Source organism: Melanerpes formicivorus, unplaced genomic scaffold (genome assembly GCF_026170545.1).
Source record: "Melanerpes formicivorus ecotype bairdi unplaced genomic scaffold, bMelFor1.0.p_v2 SCAF_13, whole genome shotgun sequence".
NCBI lineage: Eukaryota > Metazoa > Chordata > Aves > Piciformes > Picidae > Melanerpes > Melanerpes formicivorus.
In genome coordinates this window covers 12171675-12187397 of record NW_027142365.1, presented here as the reverse complement: position 1 = coordinate 12187397, position 15723 = coordinate 12171675, and the positions used below count along the sequence as shown (strand labels likewise).

Here is a 15723-nt window from a genome sequence, read left to right as displayed (position 1 = left end):
ACTCAAAAGGCTGACAAGCTGTCAGTCCTTTCCATTCCTTTTAATACTGTTCTGTTTCTCTTCCTTGAGCTGATGGCTCCTGCCAAGTAAAGATTCACTTCTCACATACATGCTTACCTCTAGCAGATCTTGAATGGGGACAAAAGTGCTCACCTGGCAATTGCAATAACTTCTGCTATTTAAAATGCAAGAACATTTCACTTCCACTCTTCTCCTAATCACTCCACGAGTTTTTCCTTTGAAAAGGGGCAGTGAAGGAAATGTCAACATTTTAACCCCAAAAGAAGGTCAGGAGCTATAAAGCTACTATTCAGCTGTCTGTCCATGTGACAAAGGCAGCAGAATGGTGACCCTACATATCACCACTGATTTGTGATATTAAACAAAGCAATATTTTACTAAATTCCTATATTATATGTAAATAAATGGGATGGGACTGGTCATTTTCTAAGGCTGACAGACTAATTCTGTTACCTGACCCCTTTAGGAGTATGTTGCCCTTAAGGTGTTTTCAAAGAGCTGTTGGATGCTTCAGACCGTGTGCTCCCAAGTCAGGAGGTGAGTCAAGGAACCTCGCTGGTTTCAATGGGTGATACAATTGCAGTGAAGCCTAACCTGCTGTAAAACCTGTAGCGTGGAATACAACAGCCCTTCCTATGCCCGGGGAAGGTTTCTTGAGGGAGTAGCAGGCGCTGTGCTGATTCATCAGGCACACTGCCGGCCGTTTCGGTTACCAGTCACCTCGAGTCACTCAAAGGCGCTGCCCTCCTTTGCCTCCCTCATCCCACCCTGTTCAGCTGGGGGTTGAAACACATACTGAATCGATCTTCTCAGCCCCTACTTCTGTCGAGTTCAAAGCACGCCTGGCAAGGAGGCTGGCGCAGAGTCCGAAACCAGCGGGGTTCGGAGGGAAGCAGCTCCCAGCTGGTGCTCAGGGAACCGCACGAGGGAGTACTTCCCCCTTCAAACGGTGCCGCGGGGACTGCCCAGTCCCTGTCCTTGTCCCGACCGACGATTAAAGACCAGCAAGGGAGACTCTGCAGCGCCCGAAGCTCGCGGGTGACTCTTCCTTCTCAGACAGAAGATAAGAGCCTGAAACTTCGGGTTCGTTGTGTATCTTCCTGGCACTGCCACCAGCTGCTGCTACTGCCACTAATCTCTTAGGATGATTATCCATTCTGCATCTCAAGAAAGTAACTGGGAGGAGATGATGGGTCCTATCCAGCCACCCATCTCCTGAAGAATCTCTCCATTAAACAGTTTGGACATGTATGGACCAGGCACGATGGGTTTGCCTTAATTTCTAGGGCTGCTCGTGAAACCAGCATCTTCCCAACCAAGCCCTTTGACAGCCTGTCATCCAACCCCAAATTGCTCAGCTGCAGCAGCACAGCTACGGCACAAGCTGAATAGACAACAACTTGTAGCAACGTGATTTCTGAGGTTCTAGCTCTGCTCTTCCTCCTGAGAGTTAAGATGACTGCACAGTTCTTCACTGCTGCTCTGCCATCACACAACTGCACTGCAGGAGGCACTGGAAGCAGACTGCCACATCCTCTTGCTCTGCATGTCAGCTCAGAGCTCCTGCCCTTGCCACTGTCAGCAATGGCTGTTGCCATGACAGTTTTATGCACCCATTGAGACAGGCATTGAAAATAATAATTTACTGTTTCCTAACTACAGCTGGTGTAAAATTAGCTTTGGCTGCTCTTTGCAACTGGCAAAAGGCTTCTGGAAAGGTATTCAACTATGGTACCCTCCAGCCCACTCCAAGAGCTGACATTTTCATTATGGCACAGGTACTGTAGAGACACTGAAGCACAACCATTCCTAAGCTGTACTCCATCTGTTTCTTAGTTGTCTGTATCATAATATCAAATGAAAGAACCACTGTTGCTAGAGGAGCACACCATTTTAAAAGCAGTACTAACTCTAGCCCTTCATCCAGTCACATACTACTGCAATACAAAGGTTACAAGGTTCAGATATCTCATTCTTAGCCAACAAAACCTTCCCTGCAACATTGCTGCTTCCTATTTATTTGTTTGCTTGGGGTTGCTTGGGGGGGGTTGTGGTTTTTGGTTGGTTGGCTGTTTTTTGGGGGGGTTGTGTGTGTGGTTTGTTTGGGGGTTTTGCTTCGGTTTTTAAGATCTTGGCTGTTTATGTGCAGTGGAAGAATAATTACTTGACATAACTGATGAAACAGGTGTGCTGCAGAATCAGGTAAGGCCCTCCACCTCCACATCAGAAGAAAATAAAATGCACAGAAAACTCTTGTTCCATGGAGACATGAACTGAAGGTGGCAAAGGACTGGTTCTATGGAACAATTTACAGCTCTCCAGAAATCAAGGATCAATTAAAACTTTCAAGTTATTGACAGGCATCTCAGCCTTATCAATAGGTGGGATGATGAGAAATAAAGCAATTCTTTTTAGTAATTCCTTAGTAGCTGGGATTGTGAGAATTGAAGCAATTCTTTTTAAGAAGTGGACTTTTAGGGGCAGCACTGAGGGTGTGAGGGGGGGGAGTCGGAGTGGCTGGAGAGCTGCCAGACAGAAAGGGACCTGGGGGTGCTGATTGACAGCCAGCTGAACATGAGCCAGCAGTGTGCCCAGGTGGCCAAGAAGGCCAATGGCATCCTGGACTGCATCAAGAATAGTGTGGCCAGCAGGAGCAGGGAAGTCATTCTGCCCCTGTACTCAGCACTGGTTAAGCCATACTTTGAGTCCTGTGTCCACTTCTGGGCCCCTCACTTTAAGAAGGACATTGAGACTCTTGAACGTGTCCAGAGAAAAGCAACGAGGCTGGGGAGAGGCCTTGAGCACAGCCCTGTGAGGAGAGGCTGAGGGAGCTGGGATTGTTTAGCCTGGAGAAGAGGAGGCTCAGGGGAGACCTTATTGCTGTCTACAACTACCTGAGGGGTGGTTGTAACCAGGAGGCGGTTGGTCTCTTCTCCCAGGCAACCAGCACCAGAACAAGAGGACACAGTCTCAAGCTGTGCCAGGGGAAATGTAGGCTCAAGGTGAGGAGAAAGAGATTTGTTATCCATTGGAATGGGCTGCCCAGGGAGGTGGTGGAGTCACCATCCCTGGAGGTGTTCAAGAGAGGACTGGATGGGTGCCATGGTTTAGTCATCATGAGGTCTTGGTGACAGGTTTGACTTGATGATCCTTGAGGTCTTTTCCAACCTTGTTGATTCTATGATCCTGTGAGGAAACATGGTTTGTAGCTGTTTAGTAGCCCCCCAGATGTCTCAGACAGGTATGAAGTGGTTATAGTCAGAATGGTGGGAACAGTTTGTCAACAAGCATTGCTACACAACATGCACAAGAGTTGTTAAAATAAATTATACACCGCTTTTTTTCTTTTCAAACAAGCTTTAAATAGTCCATATGTTAACAAAAGCATGTGTTACAGACAAGAGATTCTTGCTGCCAAAACACAGGATGAGTGTTTTCCCCCCATCATCCTTATCCAAATTACAGACTCAGGGAAAAAAAGGAAAAAAAATCAAGAAATGAGAAAATGTTTAAAAAAAACCCCAACAAAACACAAACAAAACCCAAACACAATTATGCTAAACCACCCCAAAAGGTCAGGAGAACAGACCAGTGAAGTACATGAACATCAGAAGAATGTTAGTACAGAGGTACTTACAAAAAAAACACCCCAACACACACACAGAGAAGTGGACATAGAGGCTTTAAAGACACAGATATTATGCAGGCTAATTCAGGATCAAAGAGCAGAATGCACAGGCTTTATTGTAAGCTCTGCAGTTCATGCATTTGTGTGTGCAGGTAAAATATACTTAAAGCCATGTATTTAAATGCCATCAAGAAGACACCTGAACTCCCCAGCAACAGCAGCTGACTGCAGGGAAGAATGAAACTCACTTTTGTTTATTTTTATACACTGGCCTAATCCAAACCCACAATCTGTAAGAAGGAACAAAGTAGAAGAAAATAAAACCAGACACCCCCCGCCAAAGAAAAGGACAGGTATCTTTCTGAGCCACTCTGAGACATCTGGAGCATGTCCAGAGAAGGGCAACGAAGTTGGTGAGGGGTTTGGAACACAAGCCCTATGAGGAGAGGCTGAGGGAGCTGGGGTTGCTTAGCCTGGAGAAGAGGAGACTCAGGGGTGACCTAACAACTACCTGAAGGGAGGTTGTATACAGGCGGAGGTTGATCTCTTCTCCCAGGCAACCAGCACCAGAACAAGAGGACACAGTCTCAGGCTGTGCCAGGGGAGGTTTAGGTTGGCTGTTAGGAAGAAGTTCTATACAGAGAGAGTGATTGCCCATTGGAATGGGCTGCCCAGGGAGGTGGTAGAGTCACCATCGCTGGACTTGATGGGGTGCTTGGTGCCATGGTTCAGTTGATTAGGTGGGTTGGATTGGTTGATAGGTTTGACACGATGATCTTGAAGGTCTCTTCCAACCTGGTCTATTCTATTCTATTCTATTCTATTCTATTCTATTCTATTCTATTCTATTCTATTCTATTCTAATCAGGAGAAAGATCCAAACCCACTTTTTGGTAATGGAATGTAGTGGCAGCAACACTGGCCCAGACAGTTCTCAGCTGCGTTTCAGAGAGTGGCTCCAGGAAGAAGTATCCAAGGGTTGAATGAGGAAAACCAGGAATTAACCTTGCAGTACATACATACACACATACACAGATGGCTCTTCTCAGAACAAAACAAGGTAGCACTACTGAGTATGTGGCAATATGGAGTGTGCATTAAGGTATACAAGTGAGATCAGCTTGGGGCACCTTCACTCAGAGGGATAAGTCTTCTTAAAATAGAATAATAATAATTAATAATAATAATAATAATACTTCTTTATACTTGCCACTTGTTAGCAATTGTTTACATCATAGAAAAATAGATAGTATTCTGTAACAAGAAATATAGTTACTTTGTTAAAATGGGCTATTTTAAACCAGCTACTGTTCTTTCATATAAAGAATTTCTAAACAGCAAAACAAAACCAAACCAAACAACAACAACAACAAAAAATAGGTAATACTGAGTGCAAAACAGCCAGTGGTATACTTTGCATTGGTTTGAAACACTAGTTGCCAGCTACTATAATTACACGTTCTGTACACTGTACTACAAAAGTCATCCATCTTTTAGAAAGCTTTGGGGTTTTTCTCTTTTCTGTTCTTTTCTTCTTTCTAGGTGGCAAGCAGGTATTTAATCCAAGTAAATTCAAACTCTGGAAGTCAGAAATCCTTTCACAATCGGTCTTCGCTACCATCCCCTTCCCTCCCCACCACCACCACCACCACCACGTAGTGCAGCAGCACTTTCTCCTTATGGCCAAAAATCCCTCAAGTTAAACAAAGTTTAGGCTGTAGATACTTAGGAGTTTAGCTTATAAATTCACATTATTTTTTTCTTTTCTTTTCTTTTTTTAAACAAACAACAGGAAAACAAACTTCACTGATCTCTCACATTGACATTTACACCAAAGAGAAAGCTCAAAAGCCTCGCTTCATGCATTTCATCATCCCTGCTTGGAGACTGAAATAGGGTTCAGAAAAAAAACACCTCTTTGCCAACAGTAGGTATGAAGTCTTAGCGCTACGAAGCCAGATGGTTCCAATGTAGAAGACAGAGTTTTCTGTGGTCTCTCCCAACAGTTTCAGGTAACAAACAGCTAACTCCTAGTGGCAGTGTGGTAAAGGCATTATCAGGACACCATGAACACCACAAAAGGAGGCAATTTCCAAGCATCAGAGAACAAAACACAAACAAAAAGCACCCAGAAAAAAAAACAAACCAAAACACCAACAACTAAAATCAGTGAAACATTCTTAGCAGAGCAGAAATCTCTCTGTTCTCCTCTTCGTTCATCTCACACCTTCTCAACTTTGGTGGGATCATAAGTATCTGAAAGGAAAAAAAAAAGACAGAAAGAAATAAAGAAACCAAACAAAAGCAAGGAAACACTATTAGTACTGTACTGGGAAATCTCCTCAACAATGCCAGCTGTGGAAATGAGATTTCCACCCCCCTCTCCAGGTTTTCATTTTAAAACAGGAAGCTAATACTGGGGTTACAGCCTGAAAGCTACATACTGACTGCATTCTTGACCCCAACTCTGTATTTGCATCAGTATGATGTGTGAACAACGTGGATCAAATGCACAGAGATAGCATTTCAGAAGCCTTGGGTAGGTAGGAAGGAGCACACAGAATGCTAAGTGGTTACATCTACTTTTCAGATGCTTTGGCAGGAAGAGGAAGACCTAAGATTTGCCCTCCCTTGCACTGAATACTAAGGACAAGTAAATGCTTTAAGCATCCTGGCTGGGTGTTTAAGGCTGGCTGAAGAAGTGATGATGCCATCCAGCCATCAGGGTCTTTTCATTCAATTGCAAATCCTTGGTTTCAGATTAATTCAGCAGAATAGAGGAAAGCACAGCTGCGCTGCACCGCTGTGGTTGGGCTGTCTCCCTTCAATCTGCAAAACTGCAGCCCACGGTTGGAGCATCATTCACTGAAGCACTGAACTGGCTTACTAACACTGGTCTTCATTTTCAGCCGCCTTCTTGGCAGTTCACAGGACAGACAACACTTCCTTTTCTTTTCCTGCATCACCAAGGAGACTTGTCTATCAGATATTTTTACTGGATTTGTCCTAGCATTGGCTCTGGAATGATCAGATACCAGCCTTTTCCTTCACCCTTGTGACTCTGGGAAATAATTCCAGTGAAAGGGCTCAGCCTTGCAAGATCTGCCTGCTCTGTGCCATCATTCACAGATTCACAAATTGCCTTGGGTTGGAAGGGACCCTCAAAAGGCATCTTGTCCAATCCCCTGCAGTCACCAGGGACACCTCCAACTAGATCAGGTTGACTAGGACCACATCGAGTCTGATCTTGAATGTCTCCAAGGATGGGGCCTCAACCCAGCCCCTGGGTAACTTGTTCCAGTGTTTCACCACTCTCGCTGTAAAGAATTTCTTCCTTATGTCCAGCCTAGCTCTACCCTGCTCCAGTTTCAAATCACTGCCCCTTTGTCCTGTCACTACAAGCTCTTTTAAACAGTCCCTTCCCAGCCTTCTTGCAAGTCCCCTTCAGATATTGAAATGCAGCTCTAAGGTCTCCCTGGATCATGTACACATCTAACTTACCCCAGGCTGCATGGGATGCATGGTCATGGTGTGGAGGAACCATGGCCGCCTATAGAGGTGTCTACAGGCACTCAGGGGCCTGGATAAATCAGCACTGCAGCCCCTGCTACCTTGTGCTGCTTGCTGCTCTTATGCAACCTGGGTGTCTGTACTAACCTTAAACGTCCCTCCCGCAGGCTGTACTCCCACAGCACTCGCATTGGAACAGTTGAGCATGAAAATGGTTGCACACATAAATATCACACTTTGCAGTAAAACATTCATCCCCAGGACTTTTATGGTGATGTAAGTGAACGTCTTCATTCAAACAAGAATAAAAACTCCTCGGAGGGAAATGTTTATTCCTGTGTGCAAGTGCCCATCTGCAGCATCCAGACTCATACCGAGTGGGGACTCAGCTAGGAAAGAACTTAGGGATTTGGCCCCAGTGAGTGGTTTCCTGGTGCAGGAATCCACTTCTCTTGCTCACGCTCCTCAAAATGGCAGGGCCAGCCAAGAAAGGAGTCTGTGCCAGCAACACCTATCCTTTCAGAACTGCTTATCACCGTTCAGCCTCTTCTGGTATTTCTCAACTTAAAGAAGAGACACCACATGAATGCAAAAAATAAGGAAAAAAATCAAGAAGAAAAAAAGTTGTTGAGGGCTGGTGCACCCCAGGATAACACCACATCTTTCCAAGCCTAATGCACTGATGGTGTGGGAAGATGCCTCTAAAGCAGTAAAATTTTTTTCAGTTGTAAATAATTTGCCATCTAGAACGTTCGCTAGAACATACTTTGGGTGAGGTTTACCTAAGAATAAAAAGGGATTTACATTTCAGAAGGCTGATTTTCCTACAGCCAGACACACTGGCACTGATAGAACTCCCCACAAAACTGCAGGTGCTCATTGTTTTCAGGGAGTGGCAGGGGGGGGTGTGCAGAAAATCAGGCCACAAGACACAGAGCGTCTGCACGGCTCAGTTCGTTCCCTGAAAGCTCCCACACACCCTTAGCACCTAAACCAAGGACACAAAGGGGCCAGTCTACCAGGTTCTGTGGGAGGACAAACACTGGAGTCCTAGCACCGATACAGAAATGTTGATTCACCATTTGGTTAAGCTCATTTGAAATGTTCTCTACAGAAACAAAGCCAGAGCAGCAGCCTCGTGGAAGCCATCTTCAGGCAGCAAAGGAGAGAAGACATCCAGTGCATTTGGGGACATTTGGAGGTGTTCCTCTAATGGCACTATTTGCATAGCAAGATCAGCTTCTTGCCCTGAGTTTCAGCAGAGCTCTTACCCTGGCAGATGACTGTTCCTCTGCCAGGCTGCCTTATACATGTGCAAACCTGCTTCTGGTAAGGGCTCTGCGACAGGCCCAGACTAACATCACCCTACCTTGCTCCAAACAGAATGGCCTTTGGCAAGAATTACTTTTTACTTCTTCAGTCCTGCCCCATTAATGTAAAGTGAAGATCTTGTGGCCATCAACAAACGAGGGTCCCTGGATGGGAAGGAGCCTATAGAAGAGATGCCTTCTCACCCAATATGAGTGCACACTACCCTGGTCGGACTGGATGTGTGAGGCAGGAAGGGACATCCATGCTCTCCAGATGTGGGGAGGGCTTTACATCTGCAAGGGAACTGCTGCAATGGGAACACACTGCAGAATACAAGCCTGGCATTGTCAGCAAGAGGGATAAATTTAGACCTAATTTACTGCAGAATAGCTCTCCAATAAAACACACACAATCTGTTTTGATACATCCCTGAAGTCATGTCACCACAACAGTTATTTTCTTCACTCCAGCAGAAACCCCAAGGGAGGAAAGCACATGAAATGCATGTGGGGCATCCTAGACCTGATGGGTATGAGAAAGCTGAATTAGCTTGTTTGGAAAATCTGCTCTAGAGAAATACAGTTCAGAGCAGAAAGACAGAGCTGTAAGACACAGAAAAAATACATAAAGGGAAAGGCTGAAAAGCTGCAGGAGTCAACAGCTAGAACTTATACAAATATTTCTCTTCAGAGGGAAAGACATAAATCTACTTTAAAGTATGCTCCATTTAATTTCAGTCCCTCTGTACTGGAAAGCTGTTAACAAATTTATATTGATGAGGCTTAATGAGTAACCTGTGTTGATTTCAAGGTAGAATGTTAGCTGTTACAGACAGAGGATGGAAAAAGGCAGGAGATTAATACTAGTTTAACAACTTTCACGGCATGCATTTGCTCACTCCTATTAATTTAGTAGACTTAGGTGGCCTGGGAGAATTATTCCTTTACACAGATCTATGACAACCACTGATTTTTCAGTTGCTCAGCACAATGTCATATGAAAACTGGTTTGGAGATAGAACAGCCCACGTTACTTTGGGGACACATATGGACAGCACAAGTTCATGTGCTTTTGAGAGATGAGGAACATCAGGGGGAAAAAACAGAAAGGAAAAAAAGAAAGGTGTTCCCTGAAAAAGTCAGCTTTCCATCTGACCTAAGGATAGCAGTTATTCTTCACAGCTGATCTGGAAAATATTCACAAGAGAGACAGAGAGAATTTTCCAGGCCCCTTAATGCAGCCATTTCCCAGAGGCTTCAGAGAAGAACATCAGATTTCTATCTGTAGTTTCTTCTGAACTCTGATATAGGATGTGTCTGCTTAAGCATTAGAGAGGGGAAAAATGGGTATTCAAGGAGAGGCTACGGTTAAATCACCATGTGCTCCCAAACACTGGCACTAGAGTGCCTATCTTTGAGCTCTGGTGTTTGAAGCTGGCCATTCCTGAAACAATTAGACCCAGATAAGACCTCAGGGAGCACTCCAGTCTCTGTGAATGAGTTTCAGTATCACAAGTGCGTTTTACAGTAAGGTTTCCTAAAATGGGATCAGAGAACGCTCATGTTATCTCTTTCACAAGGAGACCAAAGTGAGTGGCAACCAGACAGGGGTAGTACCACCCACAGCCTGTTACTATTTGAGCAGCATTATGTGGGTATAAGCAAACCAACCATGCCCATTACATAAGGAAACAGGATCTATTTGGATCCCCCAGAATAGGATCTTACCTAAAGAAAAATCTCTGTCGATCTTCTTCTTGTCCATTCCACCTAAATATCCATTTTCACTGAGAGAGATAACACGCTTGGAAACAGCCCCTGAGCTTGCCAGTTTGCTTCCTCTCTCCTCTTGTACCCTTGACAGCTTCTCCTCATCCACCTCCTCTCCCGAGTCTGCACTTTTAATGCTCAGCCGCCTCATCCGGGACACAGAGTCAACCTCTTTCATTCGCACCAAGCGATCCATGGCAGTCCGGCTGGGTGGAGACGTCAGCTTGCCTTGGAGCGTCTCTATCACTTTCGAGGTGCTTCTCACTCTCTTTTCTGACTGCTGATACACAGCCGACTTGCAAACCAAGCTTTGGCTCTCACCTTGGCTGGGACTCGCAGGCTGCTCAAGGACTTGCTCGGTTACCAGCGTTTTTGCACTGGCTTCCTGGTGAGCGGTCTGGCATTCACCAGGGTGCGAAGCTCGGCCTCCCACTCTGACAAAAAGAGCACTCTCTGTCCAGCCACACTTACGTCTGCCTTCATAAGAGTCCTCTTTTTTACTGTCTTTCTCACTTACTGTGCTTCCCACTGATGACTGGGAGTCCTGGGTGCCATTTGCAGGGCTAGTGCCTGGGTGGCATCCAACCTGATCATCTGGTAGGAGAGACTCCACAGCTATATCTATACCTAAAATTCTTGCAGCTCTTGCCTGCAATGACTCATTCACTGGGATTTCCACTGCATTTGCATTTGAAAAGTGATCAGAGTTGTTAGCACCAGGTCCTGGGACTACATCTAGTCCCACCGACCTCAAATCTGGCTCAGAGTGCCCTTGGTTCCTCTTCGTCAGTGACAAGTGTGCTTCTGGGCCTCTCTCTAATACCATATCATTTGGGGAAGTTGCACCTTTGCTCAGTTTAACAAACTCTAGGTAACTTTGGTCTTCACTCATCTCTTGCAAGACAAGGTTATTGAAAGGATTACTGTGACACAAACTGTTTGGGCTACTGGACAAAACTGTCTCAAGAGAGCCCACATCAACTGGCTGCTTGCTTGTTCTGCTCTTGGCTTCCCCTATCCTCATTTCTGTTATCAGACTTCCATCTGCTGGCTTGACTCCTTCACTGCTCCCTCCTGGCTGCGAGGAGCCTCGAGAGCCAACACAGCCTGGCTCACCACCATGCTCCTTTCCCATGCTCCAACTTTCAGACTTACTTTTAACTCTTCCTGACTTAAATATAGGCACCTCTGGCACAACCATTTCCAACTTCCCACTGTGTTTTGGCTCCTGGTTCATCTTCTCATTTCTGGATGCCCTCTTCTGTGTAAGGGCACCTGCCAGTGGAGAAGCTGTAGTACTTTCCAAGTCTTCTTCACTGCTTGTACTCTCCTCCTGCTCTTGCAGCTCCTTGTTAAAACTTTCTAGCTCACTTATTGCATCCCAGGGACGGCGACTTACAGGCTTCAATAGGAACTGCCCAAACAGCTCCTTCCTTCTGCAGGGAGTGCCTGCTTCTGCCTTAACTACATCTCCCTTGGAAAGGTCAGTTTCCCTCTCCTGGGCAGGCATGGGCTGGCTCTGGTGGGGTTTTGGGGAGGGAGACCGAAGGACCGAGGTGGCAGCCCTGGAAAATGCACTGTTGCTAGACTGGCTGAGGTACATCTGACCCTTCATGCCATAAGTGCTCTGTCTGCAGCTTCTCTCATCAGCAGGTAACTCTGTCTGTTTTGACCCTGTTGTGGATGCTGTACATCCCAGGAGCTTTGGAGACAGCAATCTGTCACTGTTGGGCTGCCCAGGCTTTGTACCATGGAAAAACTGTGGGCTTTTAGGTTCTTCAGCAAAATTAGTCTGTGTCTGCTGGTCTTTGTACTGATCACCTGGCCAGGAGCCAGAGTATTTGAGCTCTCTGTGTTTTGCAGGCTGAATAAATCTGAGGTCATTCATTTGTTTGAACTCTTCTGGTCTCCACAGCTCTTGTTTTTGTAACTCATTTTTATTGGTCATGCTTCCTGTAAGCGCTTGTAACTCCAAGTCCGTTGAAGACATACTTAAGAGACTTTGTTCTTGCAAAGCTCCATTGTTATCAAACTCATTCTTATCGGGGCTCTGGGTTATGTTGTTGTTCCTATCTGTATCTGGCAGATTGGATTCTGATTTAACTGGGATAGAGACCAAACAAAATATAGTTTCATTCATTTTTTTCTTTGAACTCTTTTTGCTCTGCAGCCCAGTTCCAGGTTCAAACTTTTTGACTTTCGTAACAGTCTCACAGGTGCTGTCCATATGTGAATTTCTTACAGAAAGTTTGCCTTTTGTGTACTCTGTGCTGGCTTCATTATAGGGGCTGTGATTAGTTGTGCTACAACTGTCTCTTTGGTCTGGCAAGGCACAGTTTTCCTGATCTCGGATGGATGGTGCCAACCATCTGTTGCTATGGGTGGAGCTGTCAGAAGTTCTTTCTCCCTTTGCAGAATTGGGCAAATTTGATGCATCCAAAAAGGCACTGTTGTACTGTAGTTCAGGGTTTCTCTCTTGCAAAGCACCAGAACTGGGGCTCCTTGCATTCTCAGCGTGTTTAGCATTGTCCTGCAGACCTTCCGGTGGTGCGATCTTAATGTGTCGTATTCTAGGGTCATCAAAGGGAATATACTGAACAGAGCACAGGTAGTCAGCAGGGCGCCTGGCATGGCTTTGCTTCCCGTGAGGAAGGTGGTTGTCTTTGCAGGGCTCACCCCCTGCTTCAAAAGTATTTACAGCTGGTCGTTGGCAGGGGACAGCCCGCTCTGCAGGGCCCTGCTGATCGCTGCTGGCATAGGTGTTGGTGTTAGGCACTTCACGGAGAGGGTGCGGGGTCACGCTGTGGTGGGGGGGGGATTTGTAAGAAGGAGGAGGTACGTAGACCGGGGGTTCCAAACCAGAGTCTTGAATGCAAGCATCTTGCCTTGGCTCATTAACTTTGGCTAAGTAGGAGATGGGTTCATCTTTCTGGTAGTGGTCCTGGAAACCTGCCGTTTCTGCAGGTGCCCTGCTCTGCCGCTGCAGTTCATAGGCTGGAGGCTTGAGAGGTTTCCCATACTTGGGTTTCACCAGGGGAAGGAAATGGCTTCCTGTTTCATGGTGTTTGGCTGGTTCCACGCTTGGGGGATAGGAGGGGGTTTTAGTCACGCTGAGTGAGTTGTTACTGTTGGTCAGGGAAGGAATTTCCACACACCTCATGCTCTCAGGCGAAAGGACCCTTGGCAGTGACTGTGATTTCCCCTTGTTGTGGGTGCTCAGTACGTTGTCTCCCAGAGTCAGAGAATACAGCTCTTGAAGCAGCTTCTCCCTGTCACCCTCAGACATTTGCCTCCCTACCTTTTTTGGCTGGTTCCAGCTTTCCATTCCCAGACTTTGCCATTTGCAGTCATCAGGCACTTCACAGCTCTCCTGCAAGCCACTTCTTCTAACATACCCTGTGCCCATCCCCACCTTCAGCTGACTCTCTTTGGGGTGCCGAGGTGTCCCCGGGGCTGCAGACAAGCCTTTCATTTCCACACCAGCTTTCTGGGAATAGCCCAGGAGTACACTGAAGTCCTGACCTCGTCTTCTCCAGTAGGCGAGCTCTTTATCAGTCCTGGGCTGGGCAGACCATGCTAATTGAGGCCTGTCATAAACCCTGCAAAAGAAACACAGCGTCACAGGCAGCTTGCACAGATGCTCTTTTTACCTTCTCTTATGGCTATGGCTGTTAGGAGGTTAAATGCTGAGTTAGGCCAATGGGGTTTGTATACTCTGTTTGCACCGAGATAACTTCATGATTTTAATGAGAAGATTTAAAAGTCAGTCACTAACGTGAGTAAAGGAAGGGACCGATGCTCTGCTGGCATGTTGTTAGCTAGGCAAAGCTGTTAGAAAGAGAAACAAATGCACACAGTTACCTGCTGTGCAAATACACACAGGCCTCCTTGATGGACACCAAGAAACCAGAAACATTTGTCTTGAACTTATCTCTGCACTCTGCTGCACCAAAATCTATAGATGTCAAGGGGACTACTGTGGGATGCAAAGTTTAATAGGAATCCAAAAGATCAGAGGTAAGGAGAACAAGCAGGGGGCTTTTTCATAAGGTATATCCTGTCAGAAACATGATTTGTATCCTAATATGAGAGCTGAAATTAAATGTGCCATTTCCAGCATTTTTTCTTGTCCATCTTCCCAGGGGAATGAATCTTCAAAGTGCTCTGGATGAAAAGGATACATGCCCCAACAATGGGGATGTATCAGATCGGTCCTGGTTAAAATGGAACCAATATTTTAAACACAAACTACTTCAAAAGAAGTCTAAAATTCTTAAATTAAAGAGGGATTAGCTCCAGCAACCTATTACTGAACTATGAAAAGACATTGGGCATTTTGTTGTGGATTTGAAACTCAGAAGACAGATTTACATGAAGAGAATAGGCCCTTTGTTCTGAACAGAGTGTAAACTGTTTGCTGTATTACTGCTGAACAAAATTGGCACTCTCCTATATAAATAATTAATCTTACACTTGAACTGTGTTCTGCTATTCTTGTACCCAAGGTGTCCAACAGTATAACTGCCTTTACACTATGTGGCTGCCACCAGCATAAGACTGGAAAGAAAAATCAAAATTGACAGAAATAGGACAAGTATGTGGAGAGGACCCAAGAATTTCATTCTCTTCCCTCCACCCCAAGGTATATAAACAGTGTCATCTGGCTCTTTTTTCACTTAAAAACAATGATATATTTAAATGGTAGTTTGTGCAAACAGAATGCAATTCGATATCTGGAATGAAAGAGAAGCAATCCAGATCCACAGCAATTTTCTTGGCATAAATTAACTTCATCCTATGACTATAAAAGTTTAGGAACAAATCTGGGATAAGGAGCATCTTGTTCATATTAATGAAGATTCAACATCTGACCAAAAACGTTGTGCACAAAGGAAAGTTTCTTTGCTGAACTCCAGGAAGTGGCAGACGTCTTTATTATTCGGTGAGATATAACAGGACACTTCTACACTGGAAAGCTGACTGCAGTAGCATTGAACATTTCCATGCCTCTCTGCATGTGGAAGCATGCATCTGAACAAACGCTGCCTCCTTCTGAGATTATCAAATCTACCTTTTCATCTCATCCCCGTGCTGCTATAGCATCATCATTTGAGCTGAGAAATTTGGTCTAGCAACAGTGAGGAGGGGACGGACAATTGCTCTTTCTGTTTGACTTTCTCCATGATCAATTTCTCCAGAAATCACAGGAAGTAGAGAGTCACAGATTCCAAGATCAGAAGAGACTGTTGTGATTATTTACTTTGCCATCTTGCTCAATGAAGGCCACCAGACTTGCCCAAAAAGCCTTCTGCTTCACTGGTAGCACGTCCTTTAGATAAGCATTTAAAAATCTTACACCCATACAACAAACATCCAAAGTAAACCCAAATACTTATCAACCCAAATATAAAATCCCTGGGGGGAGGAGGTATGGTAAACAATAACATTGAGATTTGCAACAGCTGAAACTAACAGCATGGAAAT

General features: G+C 45.3%; 1 protein-coding gene across 5 annotated transcripts in view; it reads right to left on the bottom strand.

Annotated features, from left to right (window-relative positions):
• Positions 1 to 3343: 3343 nt before the first annotated feature.
• The window catches only part of JCAD (junctional cadherin 5 associated), a 68927-nt gene continuing 56547 nt past the window's right edge, over positions 3344 to 15723 (bottom strand). For 3 of the 5 annotated variants that reach the window (XM_068146174.1, XM_068146176.1, XM_068146175.1), the window contains exon 3: positions 10088 to 13838. In XM_068146174.1, the coding sequence (XP_068002275.1) occupies positions 10103 to 13838 (3736 nt within the window). In that variant the 3' untranslated portion in view covers positions 10088 to 10102. Of the gene's footprint in view, positions 5906 to 10087; positions 13839 to 15723 lie in introns of those variants that run through there. The other 2 variants (XM_068146177.1, XM_068146178.1) reach the window with 1 other exon arrangement.